Below are 18,749 nucleotides of genomic sequence, written 5' to 3' on the forward strand. Positions count from 1 at the left end.
TTCACATGTCAAATGTGCCTTATCAAGGCTCTTATTTGAATGGTTCGGTGATAACATCTCCAAAGTGAAAAGTAGGGTCTACACTTCTGAGGACGTGATAAGTGAGTTCGAGGCAATTTCCCAGGGGAAGGATTTTGTCTCAGAGCATGAAAAAAGAAATACATATTTTTAACATCTTTATTGGAGTATAATTGCTTTACAACGGCGTGTTAGTTTCTGCTGTATAACAAAGTGAATCAGCTATACATAAACATATATCCCCAGATCTCCTCCCTCCCAAACTCCCTAGCCCACCCCTCTAGGTGGTCACGAAGCGCCCAATGCATTCTCAGTCAGAATACTTCTCTTCAAGTTACCTTCTCAAACGCCTCCACTCCTGACCCTCTTGCTAGCAGCAGACTCCCACGGCGAGCTCCACCGCTTCTCGGAGCAATCTTGTAGGCAAGCATAGGCGTTCTGCAAATTGTCATGAATTCTGAATAATAATCCTGGGGTGGGATGGGGGCTAGCTGACTGACTTGGAGGCATCTAGAGGTCATTTTTTAAAAACATGTAAACGATGCAGTTGCTTTTCTGGGTGGAGAGATTTTTTAAAAAAATTGATTGTAAAAAAACCCCATAAAATTTACCATTTTAAACATTTTTAGGTGTGCAGTTCAGTAATGTCAAGTATATTCACATCATTGTGCAACCCATGTTGAGAACTCTTTGCAACTTGCAAAACTGTATCCATTAAACAATTCCCCATTGCGCCTACTCTCAGCCCCTGGCAACCACCCTTTCACTTTCTGTCTCTTGGAATTTGACTGCTTAAGTGTCTCATAAAGTAGTGTCTGTCTTGTGACTGACTTATGTCACTTAACATAACGTCCTGAACGTTCATCCATGTTGTAGTATGTGTCAGAATTTCTTTCCTTTTTAAAGGCTGAATAATATTCCATTGTATGTATGTACCGCATTTTCTTTATCCGTTCATCCATCAGTGGATGTGTGGGTTGCTTCTACCTCTTGGCTATTGTGAACAGTGGTGTTAAACATGGGTGTGCAAATATCTCTTTGAGATCCTGCTTTCACTTCTTTCGGATTTATATCCAGAAGTGGGATGGCTGGGTCATATAGTAATTCCATTTTTAATTTTTTGAGGAACCACTGTACTGTTTTCTGTAGCAGCTGCACCATTTTATATTCTTACAAACAGTGCACAGGGGTTTCTATTTCTCTGCATCCACGCTGACGCTTGTTATTTTCTGTTGTTTTGATAGTAGCCATCCTTGTGGATGTGAGGTGGTATCTCATTATAGTTAAACAATGCAGTTTTATTACTTTATATTTTATGTTGTAATCAATATATACATTGGTACTAATCCAAACTAATAGCAACTGTTGATTAAGTCTTCCAAATATTGTACCTCGCATGACTTAACCTTTACTACCACTCTATGAGGAAGGTTCCTTTTTTTTTTTTTTTTGTGGTATGTGGACCTCTCACTGTTGTGGCCTCTCCCGCTGCGGAGCACAGGCTCCGGACACGCAGGCTCAGCGGCCAGTGGCTCACAGGCCCAGCCGCTCCGCGCATGTGGGATCCTCCCGGCTCGGGGCACGAACCCGTGTCCCCTGCATCGGCAGGCGGACTCTCAACCACTGCGCCACCAGGGAAGCCCTTTTTTTTAAAAAAAAAAATTTATTTATTTATTTATTTTTGGCTGCATTGGGTCTTTGTTGCCCTGCTTGGACTTTCTCTAGTGGCAGTGAGCAGGGGCTACTCTTCATTGCAGTGCGCAGGCTTCTCATTGCGGTGTCTTCTCTTGTTGCAGAGCACAGGCTCTAGGCACGTGGGCTTCAGTAGTTGTGGCACACGGGCTTAGTTGCTCTGCAGCATGTGGGATCTTCCCGGACCAGGGCTCGAACCCATGTCCCCTGCATTGGCAGGAGGATTCTTAACCACTGCACCATCAGGGAAATCCCTGAGGAAGGTTCCATTTTACCCCATTTTACAGATGAGGAAATTGAGGCTCGGAGACTTTGAGTAACTTATCCAAGATCATACAACTGGTAAAGGCTTACATCTGGATTTGAACCTGGCTGTCTGGCTTCCAGAGAATTCTCTGCCTCCTTTATCCTAACTAGCTAAGCTGTTTAAAATTCACATCCTGAGCTGACCCATATCACAGAAGGTATAAGAGATAATGAGTTCCTTCCTCGAGAATAGAGATCCTTCATGGGCTCCGGAGTTGAAGATTCCAGAATAAGGCCCATGCGTCAGTCGTTATGGAAGTGTGTAAAGCCCAAAGCCAGGACTCCACAAATAGTGGCCAAGTCTCTTAAGCCCTTGGCTTGTAAAAGACTCGGTGCTTTTTTGGCCTGAATTCCCCTAAGTCTTGAGTAAATAATAGAAAAAGTGAGGAAAGAGACATAATTTTGAATATTTTTTCATGACACTGTTCAACTCCTGAATTTGGTTTCTATTCTGTGTGTGCATGTGTTAGGGGGAGGGGGATGTTGAGTTAATGAGCTGTTATTGCATTAGAGGGTTTATTCTTAGAGCCCCTGGATTTTCTAGAAAGCCATGGAAGCATTGGCATGCCTGCCAACTTAAAAATAAATGTCAAGTACAGTCTTCCCTTGATATTCTCGGGGGATCGGTTTCAGGATCTCCCGCAGATACCAGAATCCTCGGATGGTGTAGTATTTGCATCCGAGTCCCTTGAGTAAAATGGCGTAGTATTTGCATATAACCATCCTCCTGTACACTTTAAATCGACCCTAGATTACTTATACCTAATACAATGTAAAGCGTGTGTAAATAGTTGTAAATACAATGTGAATGCTGTATGAGTAGTTGCCAGTGCACGGCAAATTCAAGTTTTGCTTTGTGGAACTTTCTGGACTTTTTTTTTTTTTTTTAAGTGGAAGCGAGTTTATTCCATAGGCAGAAAGCGGTCCCTCTCAGAAGGTGAGAGACTAGGAAATTAAAAAAAAATTTTTTTTGTTCCGTGTTCGGTTGAATCCGTGGGTGTGGAACCTGCAGATACAGAGGGCCCACCGTACTTGGTTTATTTTTTGTTAATCTTTATCTTCTTTAATTGTGTTTTTGGATCAGGACTAATATTAGTCAATTTTCCTTTAGGATGTTATTGAAGTGACTGCTGGCCACAATTCCCCATATCATTTCTCATGTTTGTGTTGGATTATTGTATTAACAAATGCTTCAAATTACATTAGGAAAAATACATTACGTTATTTCAAGCCAGGGGAGCAATTCCACACTCACATCTGCTAATCCTATCAGTAAATAATGGCACAGGGCCAATGAAATTTGCAGGCCTACTCCTCACTCTTTGAGATGTTTTGTTTACAGTTGTCTTATTTTGGCACCATAAAATCAAGTCTCCATTAAGAGCTCAACTCACAGACTCATCCCCTAAAACTTTTTTTTGTTTTTTTTTTTAAACAAGACAGAAAAACCCATGATGTGTCGTTTCCTATCACAAAATCCTACACAGAGTTTGAAGGATGAGTTTTATGGTGTGTTCTGAAGATCACTGAACTGGGGGATCTGAAAGAATTTGCCATCTAGAAACAGTCTTTCCACTGGAGCTGGGGAAGGCAGGCCTGCTCATCCCCATCCTGGGCTCAGACCTATCTTTATACTTACTCTGTGGATAATTTAGCCACCGTCTAACTGTGTGACACTTGGAACCCTTATCCATGACTTATAAAGGAGAATATCTGCCCTCATGGGACCTCTGCAAAGATTTAACAAGCTGAGGTGCATCAGAGACCTGGCATAATATGATTGTCATATGCCTTAAAGGACAGTTACTGTCATTAACAGTTGTTACGGGCTGAACTGAGACAGGATCTTTAAAGAGGTGATTGAGTTAAAATGAGGTCATATGGGTGGGCCCTAATCCAGTCGGACTAGTGTCTTTGTAAGAGGAAATTTGGACACACAAAGAGACAGCAGAGGTCCGTGCTCATAGAGGAAAGACCATGAAAGGACACAGGGAGAAGGTGGCCGTCTGCAAGCTGAAGAGAGAGGCCTCAGAAGAAATCAACCCTTCCCTGACACCTTGATCTTAGACTTCTAGCCTCCAGAACAGTGAGACGATAAATGTCTGTTGTTTAAGCCCCCCACTCGGTGGTATTTTTTATGGCAGTCCTAGCAAGCTCATACACGAGTTCATTCCTCTGATGTTGTCACAACTTCTTGAGTACCTTGTGAATGAAAAAGAAGTTCACATACTATTTTTTCTACAAATAGTTTCCTTGGAGTTTTCTTCTTTAGTGGTTTCCTGGGTTTTTCTAAGAGGGGCCGAAGTCTGTTGGCCTCCACTAACCTTTCCTCCTGTATGTTGATTTCTGTTCTTTGTCCCCCACTCTCTGAGGCCCTGGATCAGTGACAGGGGTAAGATGGCATGGAGAGGAGGAGGGCCGGGTGACAGCAAGCGTGCTGAAGCCAGCTGCTCCTTGACAAGCCGTTTACTTTGTCCGCGGCCACTCTGCCCTGCATGAGCTGCTGGTGGGCATTTCCTGGGTCATTCTTCCTGTCCCCTACGTCGTTCCATTCTATGGCTCCAGGGATGTTGGACATCACGTTTCACCTTAATAACGTCTCCATCTTTGTGGGCGGAGGGGTGCCCTCTCTCCCTCCTGGTCTGTGCGTGGGTAAGACGTAAGATGTAAAATGTTTCCCTAAGCATATGTGTCCATTTTTATTTAAAAGGCTTTACTGCCAACCATTACTGGGAGACAAGCAGATAGAATGAAGAGTGACTAGATTTTAGGGGAATCTTCAGCTGCCAGGGTGAGCTTCACTTCAGCCCAGTAAAAAGCCAGAAGAACAAAGGGATGTGCCCACGGAGAATAGGGATAGTGTTAGTGTCTCATGACCACAGTAAGCTACTGCAGAGTTCACAGGAGGGCCAGGCCTTCAAAGATGCTTTTGTTGGAAACTTCCCTAAGAGACCCTTTTCATTGAAGATTTCAGTAAGTTTCACTTCTGGGTTATCTGACTTGTCGGGAAGGGGTCTTCTTGGTTATTTGTGCAAGTCTTAATGATTTCCGAGAGCCCATTCAAGCGGATGTGGGGAGGATTCAGTTCAAAAGGCTGAATGCTTAAGTTAGCTATTGATTTTTTTTTTTGCGGTACGCGGGCCTCTCACTGTTGTGGCCTCTCCCGCTGCGGAGCACAGGCTCCGGATGCGCAGGCTCAGCGGCCATGGCTCACGGGCCCAGTCGCTCCGCGGCATGTGGGATCTTCCCGGACCAGAGCACGAACCCGTGTCCCCTGCATTGGCAGACGGACTCTCAACCACTTCGCCACCAGGGAAGCCCCAGCTATTGATTTTAATAGTCTTTTGCAGCTGATAAAATGGTGAAATTTTTCTTTGAGATAACGTCTAATAGTTTTTAGGTGGCTGGAGGAAGGGGTTATTTTTGTTAATATTCTTTACCAGCAGTAAGAAGAAAGAGGTGATTCAGTTTTGAATTTCTTCTCATTGTGTCTTTATCTTTTCAACCCCTTTTCAACATGGCCGCCACTCTATTGCTCCGCAACCTTCAATGGCTCACTATTGCCCGTCCTCCTTTTTTTCCCCCCAGGATTAGTTTAATTTAGGTCTCTCTGTCTGGTCCATGGTTCTTGTTTTTCAATTCACCTGGATCCCAAAGGATAGAGCAAGCACTTAGCAAATGCTTATTGGTGGATCTTTTCTGCGGGGAGGGAAGGAGTGTGAGGTTTTTTATCCTTTTCTTAGAGGCTCTTAGAGAAGCAGACAGTTTTTTTTTTCTCATTCATTTTTTCATTGAAGTGCAGTTGATTTCCAATATTATGTTAGTTTCAGGTATACAGCAAAGTGATGCAGTTATATATGTGTTTTCAGATTATTTTTCATTATAGATTATTGTAAGATATTGAATATAATTCCTTGTGTTATATAGGAAGTCCTTCTTGCTTATCTACTTTACGTGTAGTAGTTTGTATCTGTTAACCCCAAACTCCTAACTTATGCTTCCCCCTCTCCCTTTCACCTTTGGTAACCGTAAGTTTGTTTCCTGTGGAGAAGCAGGCAGTTTTGATGTATTCCTCTGCACCGGGGCTTTCTGTAGAGGCCACTGGGGTGGGGATGAGGGTGAGGGGCTGGGGTGGGTATCTTTGAGCCTCAATCAGAGCTGGGGTGAGGCCTGTAACCAGCCATTGGAGCCTCAACAGTTGAGGTAGAAACGCCTGTAGCCTCCTTCTGGTTCCTCACCTGAATGGGGTGGGAAGGGAGAAACTGGGGGAACCCCGTGTCCAAGTGGCTGGACTGTTCTTCGACCCCGCACCGCCCCAAAGCCTGGAACAGCAATTGCTTGTTGGGTCATTAACTTTATGCAGCTCTGGGGCCAGACTCTGCCTTCTTTCACCTTGGCTTCAGCAAGAAAACGTCAAGAGGGAGGGAAGACTTGGAGACAGTGTGCCCTGACAAATGGATACAGATCCTTGCTGCTGGGTCATGACAGCTTTGGGGGTGTAATGTAGTCATTATTGTGTAAATCAAATATACACTTAAGTCTGGACAGCAGGTAGCTCAATACTGGAGAATTCAGACCAAAAAAAACCCCGAAAAAAGACAGGAAGAGGAATCATCAAAAATAAGCGTGGGGGCTTCCCTGGTGGCGCAGTGGTTGAGAGTTCTCCTGCCGATGCAGGGGACACGGGTTCGTGCCCCGGTCTGGGAGGATCCCACATGCTGTGGAGCGGCTGGGCCTGTGAGCCATGGCCGCTGAGCCTGCGCGTCCGGAGCCTGTGCTGCGCAACGGGAGAGGCCACAACAGTGAGAGGCCCGCGTACCGCAAAAAAAAAAAAAAAAAAAAAAGCGTGGGTTCTCCGGGGCCTCAGACTGCCTCCTGCCATGGTCTAGGTCCTCAGCGCCCCCTCCTCTCATTCTGTCCCCTCTTTTCTCTTGTTACCATTTTCTGGGCATCCTCCATGGCCACGAGGCTGCCACTGTAGGGTCTAGGGCATTCTCTGAGCCCCCTGTGCCTGGTACAGGCAGCCTGGGGCCCAGCAGGGAAAAACTCCATCAGTATTTTTTTTTTTTTTTTGCGGTACGCGGGCCTTTCACTGTTGTGGCCTCTCCCATTGCGGAGCACAGGCTCCGGATGCGCAGGCTCAGCGGCCATGGCTCACGGGCCCAGCCGCTCCGCGGCACGTGAGATCTTCCCGGACCGGGGCACGAACTCGTGTCCCCTGCATCGGCAGGCGGACTCTCAACCACTGAGCCACCAGGGAAGCCCCATCAGTATTTTTTGATAGAGCTAAGTAAGATTCATATGGCTTTGCAGGATTTGACTGTGAACTTTTAATCCAACACCCCAGGTGACCCTTAAGCTCTTACTGCGTTTCCCTGTAGCTATCTTCTGAGATACATTTGCCCGGCCTATTAATTGCTTTTTCCGCTTTGGTTTATTAGATTAGAAGCTCTGTTCTTGACCTCCCCTCTCCTTGGGAGAAGTTCTTGCTTTGTCTCCATAAAACATCGCTGTTGGGCCTTTTCCTGGTTTATTACTTTGCGTTAATACCTGGCAGTTTACATCCGAGCTCTCCTTTTATTTCCTTAACGTATAATATTGCCTCCCTCTAGGAGGGTCTGGTGCTTGCTAAGGGTTTATTGGCCTCTTTTTTTTTACGTTGGGAGGTAAGGGTTTGGATTTATCGTCCTAGCTTAGTGATAAGCGGCACAGAGAATTTTAAATGTTTGTTTTAAGCCACATGATTAGCAGGGGCAAAATGAACTAAGGATCCAGAAATGGATGAGAGAGGGAGAAGGTGAATGAACTTCTGATGTCTTCTGCCCTTTGGTGTCTTACTCATACAAGACTGATTGGTGTTTGGCGTGGCGTTTCTCTGTGAAGGGATAGAAAGGATGACATGAGCTAAGAGAGGGGCATTCAACAGGAACGGGGTAGAGGAATAAAATGCCATGATGATTATGATGCTGGATTTACTGAAGTTGCAGGTATACTTTTCGCCACAAAACCTACTTTGGTAGAAGAATTACAAATCCCTTGCATTGTGGGTTTTCAGGTGGATGACAAAGCTGCCAGTCATTTTTCATCCTAGGTTGGTGTGGGACTCACTCATCCACAGGCTTTTCGTGTCAATGCATGTGATTCTCCGCAGTAAGGAAGGAGAGGAATTGAACTATTGCAGCAGGCTGGCTAGTCTGGGACATTAGGGAATAAAATGGGGGGAGGTTCCTCAGGTTCTGGTCTCTGTAGGGTCCCGGGCGGGAAGGTAGGTTTGATCAAGGGGGTTGAATAGAGCCTTTTGATTCCATCCCTAGCACAGGGCCGGCATTCCTTGTAGACAAGGGCCTGTTGGTAAGGACACTTCATTCCTCTTGGAGTCCTTGAGGATTGCAAGGGCTCTGGGCTTCTCAGTCTTAGAGAGAGAAGGGCAGAAAAGTGGAGCAGCTTTTCAGAGCATTCTGGAATAAGAGATGAGACCAGGGTCTGGGTATGGAGTAGAAAGATGCTCGAGATAGGACCCTTCCCACTTGCATTCATAGCCGGACCCCGAGTCCATCTGTCTTTTGCAGGTTTCCTGCCCTTGACTGTACAGTCCGCACCTAGGAGTTACCAGGGAGGGACAGGTGTTAGAGTGCATCCTGGGTGTATATATAGTGGGACCCTGGGATCCAGGAAGTAACAAGAGGGCAAACACCAGGTCTCTGGAGGCAAACACCCTAATTTTGCTGGGTAACTCTGTGGAGGCACCGAATGGAAGGTGCTGGGCTCAGAGTACCTTTCTCTCTCTTGGGGAATGTGGTCTAGCGTTTGATGGTCAAATCCTCAGTTCAAATCCTTGCCCGACCACAACTAGATCCTTGACCTTGAGCAAGTCATTTAAGCTTGCAGATACTCAGCTGACCTGCAGAATGGGCTCAGGTTGGGATGGGGAGCACCCTCCTGGGCATTTGTGAGGATTAAATCAGCTCATGCAGGAGAAGCGCTCAGCCCCAGCGCCGGCCATAACATCAGCCAGGAGGGAGTGAACTTGTAGTTATAGTTTGCACGTGTCGAGCTCCTTCAGGTGCCCCCAGATGCAGGAGGAAGGAGTCCACCTCCCCCTCAGAACACAGGGCGAGTCTTTCGTTTTGGACCGTGCGGGGTCTTAGTTCCCTGGACCAGGGATTGAACACACGTCCCCTGCAGTGGAAGCACGGAGCATGGAGTCTTAACCACTGCACCACCAGGGAAGTCCCCAGGGCGAGTCTTAAGTGCCTTCCACCAAACCCTGGTGTCAGTCACTGGGGAATGTATTAATGCCAGTTTGGGTAAGGCACAGCTGTGAGCAAACACCTGACCTTCCCCTCTTCCCCTGACAGCACCTCCAGGACCTCAGCTGCTCTTTCCTGTTCCTTCTACACGCGTGGTTTTTACAACAGACTGGATTGGCCAGATAATTCAGTTAATGGAGATACACTTGTACCTGTTGGTTGCTATGCAGCAAAACAGACAAAGACATGAGCCCCCAAACAGAGCTCATGTCTTCTCCCCAGATTGCTAGTCATTTAATTGGATGGAGATCATTTGATTCGTGAGTGATAATTTCCATCTGCCCTGCAATCAGTCTTTGAACTTTTTAGCCACCACCCACTGCGTGTGTGAGACAATTAACATGCGAGCTCTCTGGAAGGCAGCGGCGGGTGCTAAATTGGGCAGCTGACAGATGTTGTGCAATTCAAACCATCACATGCACCGATGAGGTGGAGAAGGGAGAGACCAAGGGGAATCATCGGGAAAGAGTTTGAAGGGAGTACAGCAACGCAAATGAAAAAATCTTCTGTTAGACTCCAAAAACTCCTGAGGACCAGACCCCAGGAGAGCAGAACTCCGAGGCAGATCCTTATATTGAATCGGGAAGATAAGGATCTTATCAGCGCTTCTCAAACTGGATTCAGGAGGTCTGGGGCAGGGCTGAGGAGTATTTCTAACAAGCTCCCCGGTGATCCTCCTGCTGCTGGTCTGAGGACCACCCTTGGTGTGGCCAGGTCTTAGATGATAGATGAGGCATTACCTACAGATCTGTATCATGTGATTAAAGGTGTTAGTTACAAGGGAGAAGGAACTGTGGGTGCACGGGACTAATATAAACGCCTTGCCAAATGTTCCCCGCGGTGGTGTAGTGGCATCGCATGGCCTGTGTTCAAATCCCACCTCTGTCGCTTCTTAGGTGTGCGACTTTGGTGTCTTGGTCTGTTTGGGCCACTCTCACAAAACACCACAGACTGGGTAGCTTATACAGAGCAAATTTATTTCTCATAGTTTTGGAGGCTGGAAGTCTGAGATCAGGGTACCAGCATGGTCAGATGAGGGCCCTCATCTGATGGAAGGGGCTGGGGATCTTTCTGGAGCCCCTTTTATGAGGGTGCTAATTCTCTTCCTGAGAGTTCCACCATATGATTTAGGCACCTCTAAAGGCCCCACCTCCTAATACCATTATCTTTGGGAGTTAGGATTTCAACCTATGAATTTCGGAGGGAAACAAACATTCACACCATAAAACTTGGGCAGTCATTAACCCTCTCAGAGTCTCATTGCCCACCTGCAAATTGGGGATGGTAATTAGTATCCACCTTTATTTATTTATTAAGTTAAAAAAATAGAAGTATATACATTATTTTCAGATTCTTTTCCATTGTAGGTTATTACAAGATATTGACTGTAGTCCCCTGTGCTATACAATAGGTCCTTGTTGTTTTATCTGTTTTATATATAGTAGTGTGTATCTGTTAATCCTAAACTCCTAATTTATCCCCTCCCCCACTTTCCCCTTTGGTAACCATACATTTATTTTCTATGTCTGTGAATCTATTTCTGTTTTGTAAATAAGTTCATTTGTATCATTTTTTTTTTAGATTCCACATATAAGTGATATCAAATGATATTTATCTGACACTTCACTTAGTATGATAATCTCTAGGTCCATGCATGTTGCCGCAAATGGCATTATTTCATTCTTCGTTATGGCTGAGTAACCCACCTTTAAAAGTGTGTGTGTGTGTGTGGGGGGGGCTTCCCTGGTGGAGCAGTGGTTGAGAATCTGCCTGCTAATGCAGGGGACATGGGTTTGAGCCCTGGTCTGGGAGGATCCCACATGCCGCAGAGCAACTAGGCCCGTGAGCCACAAACTACTGAGCCTGCGCGTCTGGAGCCTGTGCTCCACAACAAGAGAGGCCACAAGCAGTGAGAAGCCCGCGCACCGCGATGAAGAGTGGCCCCGCTTGCCACAACTAGAGAAAGCCCTCGCACAGAAACTAAGACCCAACACAGCAAAAATAAATAAATTAATTAATAATAAAAAAAAAGTGTGTGTGCGTTTAGGAATAAAAGAGCAAATCTGTGTAAATGCTTACAGCAGCTCCTGGCCCATACAAAGCAGCCAACAAGGTCCTTTCCATTTTTCATCTGGGAGCACCTCTACTTAATTGGACTTGACCAGTGAGACTTTTGGCCTGTGGCCCTCTGTCCACAGCACGTATTTCAGAACTGGGAAGCTGGCCTCCTCTCACCTGGTTCATGGCAGGGCTACCTTGATCCCTTCTGGGGATTCTGGCCACCATCAGCACATGGGACCCATTAGGACCTCTAACCCCTTTCTCTGTTTCAGGAACTGATGGGAAAAGCCAAAAAGAAGGGCTGTGACTGAATGGATGAGGATTTATGGGAAGAAAAAGAAAATCCTTGTAAGGAGAGAGAAAAAATATCACTGGGCAGATTCATGAATTAAAAGTGGTAAAACGCTTTTGGGCTCAACCTAGTGTTTTTGAGCTCAGAAAGCCCCTCGGTTGCTTTGCTGTAGGGCAGAGACTTGGTCATAGTAACTTGGTGTTTAACTCTAGGAATTGCAGGTCTGTTCCTGGGGCCAGGTGCCCAGCAGTCCCGGCTTCTACTTACACCCTTGGGGGTGTTGGCTGAATATTAAAGTTGGATCAGGAAAGTTCCCTTCAGATACAGGAAATAAAAAAGCAACAAGATGGGGCCTCAGGGGTTCTTAAAAATGAGCCACTTCCCGTCCCACCGTAACTGCTGCGTGTCCTGGAGCAAATTACTCTTGAGCCTCAGTTTTCTCATCTGTAAGATAGAGGCTCTCAGGCTTCCTCGCAGTGTGGCTTGTGCGGGGGTGAAGGAGGCGGTGCACGCGTGTTGGGTGCTCTCCGTAAACGTCAGCTGTGTCTTTCTGGCTCTTTTGAGTACCTTCGACTGAGCGCACCGTCAGGAAATGGTTCCGGCCCTCTGGCTCTCTTCCCTGGGGATACCCCATACACTCAGGGCAGCATCCTCGCAATCAGGTCTGGCTGCCGGAGAGTCAGCGGCTGGGAAGGAACCTCTCCAACGGGCCCGCGCTCGCACCGCATGCAGTTCTGCAGCTGTGGAAAGAGCCTCACGTGTGCGTCTCATTTCCCACGACTGCCCCTGGCTGGAGGAGCCCCGCCCCACCCGACGCCATCTGACAGTGCTAACGTAATTAGCGGCAGGTTTCCGCAGCACTTAAAGACAGTCAGGCCCCGCGCGCCGCCTTCATTCTTGCCGAGTGCCACGCTGGAGGTGGGACGCGGCCGCTGTGTGCCCGGAGCCCCTGCTGGGGCCCCGTGTGTGCTTTATGCTGTTTGGATCGCACGGAGCAGCCTGTGGACTCTCGGTAGGATTTGGTTTCTTTCTCTTTGGAGTCAGTAGCACCTCTGGGTCGGGAGGAGGCCTGAGTCACTGACAAAGAGGGTAAAATCCCGGAATTGGGGGCCTTTTGAAATGTTCTGGTCTAGTGCTTCCTAAAAACCAGTTCAGGGATGAAGTGCATTAGAATATCTTGAGGAGCTTATTAGAGAAGCTGATTCCAGGGCCCGGCGGGGGTGGGGGGCCTTGTGGGGAGGGCACCACCTACTCTGTATTTTTATTTACTTTTTTATAAATTTATTTATTTTTGGCTGCGTTGGGTCTTCGTTGCTGTGTGCGGGCTTTCTCTAGTTGCGGCGAGCGGGGGCTACTCTTCATTGCGGTGCACGGGCTTCTCACTGCAGTGGCTTCTCTTGTTGCGGAGCACAGGCTCTCAGCTCGCGGGCTTCAGTAGTTGTAGCACGCGGGCTCAGTAGCTGTGGCTCGCGGGCCCTAGAGCGCAGGCTCAGTAGTTGTGGCGCACGGGCTTGGTTGCTCCGCGGCATGTGGGATCTTCCCGGACCAGGGCTCGAACCCGTATCCCCTGCACTGGCAGGCGGATTCTTAACCACTGCGCCATCAGGGAAGCCCCTAATCTGTATTTTTCAAAAGAACTTCCAGGTGATTCTCATACGCAGCGAGGTTTGGAGGAGCCCTGCTCTAGGTCAGCTTTTTTTGGTGGTGGGGCTGAATGCAGAGGTGCATGTCTGATTCTGTCACTCCCAGCTTCACAGGGCGGGCAGTGGCAGACCTAGAACCCAGTCCTTGGAACCCAGAGGTTCTTTTTTGGCTTCCAGACCCCTAGGAGACAGACAGGCCTCTCATTTGTGCATACAAACCTCTACTCCATGCCAGAAATTCAGCCCAGCAGAAAAGCACTCTCATCTAGCCAGTGGTTCTCAGCTGGGGGCTCTTTTGTTCTCCCAGGGGCCATTGGATACAGCTGTAGATATTTTTGGTCATCATCACTTGGGGAGGAAGGGGAGTTATTACTGGCATCTAGTGGGTAGAAACCAGGAATGCTGCTAAACATCCTACACTGCACAGGACAGAACCCCACAGCAAAGAATTATTCAGCCCCAAATGTCAGGAGCGCTGAGGCTGAGAAACCGTGGTTTAGACAAATGCTGCTCTGACTTAACTGTGTAAGTCCTGATTCAGTAGGTCTGGGGAGCGGCCTGAGATTGTGCCTTTCTAATAAGCTCCTGGTCCATGTTGATGCTGCCCTCCTGGGGACCACTCTTTGTATAGAAAGTGTTTTTACAGCAGTTGATTTCAGAGTGACGCTGATGTGGGTTGGAATCACAGCTCTGCTACTTAATTAGCTGTGTGACCTTGGGCAAGTTACTCAGCCTCTAAACCTTTAGGTTCATTCGTCTGTAAATTGGGGAGAGAGATTACTTGGGCTCAAATGAGATGATATCTGTAAAGAAGTTGGCCTTGGCAAGCAGTCAGTAAGTGCAGCTGTTACTTTCATTATTACCGTTGTTATTATTTGCTTAGCAATTCAGCTCTGTTTTTGCAGCGTTTCATTATTTACCTACTTTGTGCCTAATGCTTTGCTAAAATAGGATTAGTTGGAAGGAGGCACAAATGATTATGTCTGTGATGGTGAATTATAAAGACAGCTAGTGTCAATTTTCCTTGTAAGTCACTCCACCCTCTGGCACTGGGTGGGAAATTGAGGCTGGAATAGATGTAAAATCAACAGTGTTCTTCACATCCATGGAACACAGTTATACTACACTCGCTCATCAAAAGTGAGTATGGAGAGAATGTCCTAAAATAATAAGGTGCCTGTTTTCTGAGTTTTCATTCTAATGACGGTTTTATGGGTAATAGGGAAACATGACAAGTGAACATAGATACCCAGTATCATCAGCTTTTGGAAATACCGACGTCATCTAGCGTATGAGGATTTCAGAGCAGGTTTAGAGCATGGGGTTGATCTTTGTTCAAAGCCAACATTACCACGTATTAGCCATGTGACCTGGGAATTATTTAATATCTCAAAGCCTCGGTTTCTTCATCTCTAAAATGGGAGAAAAATTGTACCCACTTCTAGAGTTGAAATGAGGCTGATGTGAGATGAAGCATAAATTTTATACCTGCTGACTGTGGACCAGTATCGTTCTAGGCCTGCAACTGAAGGTTGTCACTAGGAAGACTGTTTTCAAGAGTTAGTGCATTAGAATCATGTGGGAAACTTACTATGGATGAAGACAGCTTCTAAGGCCTCCCTCAGGTAGCCTAATTCATTAGGGCCAAGCTCAGGAACCTGCATTTCAAATAAGCAGCCCAGAGGCTTCTGTACTGGTGTGCCACTTAGAGGAACGTAGTCCTAGTGCTGAGGTTAGAGTGGTCGCCTTTGGTACCATGGTGTTCGGCAGAGATGAAGAACACACAGGAAACCCGGCCAGGCGGAGGGGTAAGAGGACACAGTAACCCTTGTGGGTTGTTCTGACAGACTTTTTATTGTGGCAGAGGGTTCTGCTTTCTTTGCCAGGCCGTCGTTCATTACTTGGAAAGAGGAGGCAGAGCGGGGAGGGAAGAGGGGACAAATACAGCTGGCTGCCAGAACAGTTGACTTCCAAATGGGAGAACCTCAAAGCCAGGCTTAAGCACTCCGGAAGCAAGAAGTGGAGGTAAGGGAGGTGAGAGCAGAGGCAGGTGCTAGAGGCATCTGTGCAGGTTTCCTGGTAAAGGTGAAAAGATGATGCTGGAAAGCCTGGCAGGGGGTGAGCATGGGGAGGAGTGGAGAGGAAGCCCCTGTTGGCTCCAGGTGTGGGTGTCACCGAACCAAACTCGGATCTGCTTGCCCGACACACAGCAAAGCCAATCCGCTGACACCGGCGGTGGCGAAGGAAAACACAGCGTTTACGGCAGGGTGCCACGAAAGGCAAATGGGTAGCTTGTGCTCCAAAGACTCGAGTTCCCCGATGGCTTCCAGGGAAGGGTTTTTAAAGGCAACATGTAGGGTGAGGGCTGCAGCTTGTGGACCTTCTTCTGATTGATTGGTGATCAGGTAACAGGGTGATGTTTCGGGAATCTCCATCATCAACCTTGTTCCAACCAGTCTGGGGTCTCCGTGCTTGCGGTCAGCAAGTAGTCATCATGTTCCACCACGTAGGGGTCTTAGTTTCTGCAGAACAACTCAAAGATACGCATCCGATTGTCGTCCATATCCCTTCAGGAAGAGCTGTGACTCTCTTGTCCTGATCATTAACTGCTTGAGTCTGCTCTTTGGAACTCAGACGGCCAAACAAAAAGCGGGGAGCCATGGAGGGGCTTTTGTACCCAGGAAGGCCCTGCAGGATCCTACTTGGTTTCATTCCCCCCTTTTCTTTGATACTCCTCAATCCTGAGGGGAACAGAGATGGACAAGAAAGGGAATAAAGTTTTGGATAGAGAGGTTAATCGTAAACTCAGCAGGGGAACTCGGTTTTAGGGGGACTCGCTTTCACTGGCCCCGAGGAGGCATCTTTGGAGGAAAAGGATCTGAGCTGTGACAGTGCAGTGCAGGGAAAGGCAGGGAGAGCTCAGGTGTTGTAGAGCTCCTGGGGAGAGCAGGTGGTCCCCATCACTGTCAGCACTAAATCAATGACCAGAGGGAGGTGAATGCCACTAATTAGCACAATACCCAGGATCCCTCCTCCCAGCCTGGAGGCCCCACCTGGAGCCCAGGCGGAGCGCTTTGCCTTCTGATAAAGATTCAACTCTCACTGCTTTATGGGGAGAAGTTGTGGTGAATGAAATGAATAAGAGCAAAGACTATAGAGCCATTGCCTGCTTTCAAAATTCGGTATTGCCACATACCAGCTGTGTAACCTTGATGAAGCTACTTCACTTCTCTTTGCCCCTGTTTCTCCATCTGTAAAACGGGGATGATGACAGTACTCTACCAGTTATTGCTGTAATAACGCTGCCTAGCAAACGACCACTAAGCTTCAGTAGCACACGGTAATAACCGTTTATTGTTCACGCATCTGGTGGTTCAGAGGGCCCTGTGACCATAGCTGGCCTTGCTCACGTGTCTGAGGGTCACTGATCCAGAATGGCCTTGGCTGGGATGAGTGAGGTAGTTGGACTCAGCTCCACATGTGTCTCTCATCCCCTGGCAAGGTTGCCAAGGCAAGTTCTCGTGGATATGACAGGTGCAAGAGCCAGTGAGCCAGTCATACAGGTGCTTTTAAATCCACTGTGGGATGTCAGCTCACATCCCATTGACCAAAGCAAGTCCCCTGGCCGAGCTCAGAGTTAGAACGTCGGGCAGAATGTGTTGCCCAGAGTGGCATGCAGACTTCCACGGCCAAAGGAGTACCTCAGGGTGGGGTGAAGAAACGGGGCCATTTTGGTGACTTACCACAATTACTAACCTCACAGTTGCTTACACAGGCAAACCCTCGCTCACTCAATTATCATTCTTATGACATAGGATATATGATTTTTGTGTGTGTGTGGATATGATGATCACGTGAGAAAATGTGAGGGTGGCAGTGGAAAGGATCTCCTGTGATTGTTCATTTGATGGGACGGTCCTTCAAATAGCTGACCTACCATCACCACCACCACCTAAGGCACAACCAGAATTATCGTTGTCACCCTTCCTGCCCTTTGCCAGATCAGCTCCTCTTGGATAACGTTCCTAACCAGCTTCCCCCACGCAAGTAACAGTACTCTACTAGTTTGTGTTTTCTACATGCTTCTATTCTATCATAGTGTGTTTGAAGTCCAGTATTTGTTGACGGGTGTCTGTTTGCCCCTCTTTAAGAGGGTAGGAAGCATGTCTCTGTGCCTTAGTATCTAGAAGAGAACCTTTCATATGCCATCAGTTAATACCAGTTGAGGAACTATTGACAGGAGTTTTACATCACTCTTGGGATACCCTTGTTCTAAGACCAAAGACTGTGGGAGAAGGCCCCCATGCTGCTATGGTTTCAGAGGCGCATAATAAGAGTAGCATTCACAGGTGACACTGGGTTCTGTGGATAGGCACATTTTAGGAAGCCCCAGAGCAAGCAGGGGCTCTTAGATGCTTATAAATGGACTCTTTATGACTGCCTGTATTATACAAGGTAACACTAGCTTCTGTAACAGCAATCACCAAGTCCCAGTAAATGAACCCAAGAAAAGTTTCTCACGCAGAAGTCTAGAGTAGGAGTTCCTGCTGGGACAGCTCTCCTCCATTTGGTGTTTCAGGGACCCAGCCGCCTTCCATCTTGTTGATCAGCCATTTTCAACCCAAGGCTCCCAAGGTCATTCTGAAGGTCATCTCCTTTTTATAGGCAACCAGGCAGAGGGATAAGGACATTGAGTTTCCTGAGCCAGGCCTGGAATTGGCTCCCATCACTTCTGCTCCCATTCTGCTGGCCAGAGCTTGGTCTCCATGGGGCAGAGAAATGTAGCTAGCTATATGTTCATTATCTGTTTAGCAAGACCTCCCATGACAGTGTTTATGTAAGAGATGTGCAGCGTTCTTTTTTTTTTTTTTAACACCTCTTCACTGTTGAGCCAATCTTAACCAGATCCTACTTCCCTTTCATGTAACACTGGGTCTTGGTCTGCAGCCCTGTGACAAAATGAGGATCTTGGAACCAGGAAGGAGGGGTTGGAGATGTGAGCTGCTGTTTATGAGTTATGATTGTCGCTCTGTGCCTTTCCTAGAACACAGTTCATTTTTAGGCTAAATGTTTGTATGTGTGGTATTGCTAGCTGGCAGCTGCAGGGACACAGTGCCCAACTTGCTTGGTTTAAAGCCTTTGAGATCAGTGATAGCTGAATGTGCTTAGGGAGCAGAATTTAGTCTGCAGGGAGTTGGTGACTATTGAATTTAGTGACTGCAGCTTCTTCCTCCTCGTCGTGGAAACATCGTTTGTACAGCATGTCTTCCGTAATCAATATAAGCGAGGCATTAATGAAGAGAGTCTCTTGTTCAGCAGACAAAGCTTTCGCTTTGCTGGGATTGAGATGCTCAGCTAATTTCCTGGGAGTGTATTCGTGAGAGAGAAGGTGGTTTGTGATTCTTGCAAGTGTATACATGAGGTTCC

At 47.2% G+C, this 18,749-nt stretch overlaps 1 protein-coding gene across 8 annotated transcripts in view; it reads left to right on the forward strand.

The window, feature by feature from the left end:
• CHST11 (carbohydrate sulfotransferase 11) overlaps nt 1–18,749 on the forward strand; it is a 288,364-nt gene that overhangs the window by 30,034 nt on the left and 239,581 nt on the right. The window contains exon 1 of one of the 8 annotated variants that reach the window (XM_067697793.1): nt 12,359–12,691. The exons of 6 other annotated variants lie outside the window; for them this stretch is intronic. In XM_067697793.1, coding sequence (XP_067553894.1) covers nt 12,406–12,691 — 286 coding nt within the window. In that variant the 5' untranslated portion in view covers nt 12,359–12,405. Of the gene's footprint in view, nt 1–12,358; nt 12,692–18,749 lie in introns of those variants that run through there. One more of the 8 variants, XM_067697794.1, reaches the window with a different exon arrangement.

The sequence above is a fragment of the Pseudorca crassidens genome, chromosome 11 (genome assembly GCF_039906515.1).
Source record: "Pseudorca crassidens isolate mPseCra1 chromosome 11, mPseCra1.hap1, whole genome shotgun sequence".
Taxonomy (NCBI): Eukaryota; Metazoa; Chordata; class Mammalia; order Artiodactyla; family Delphinidae; genus Pseudorca; species Pseudorca crassidens.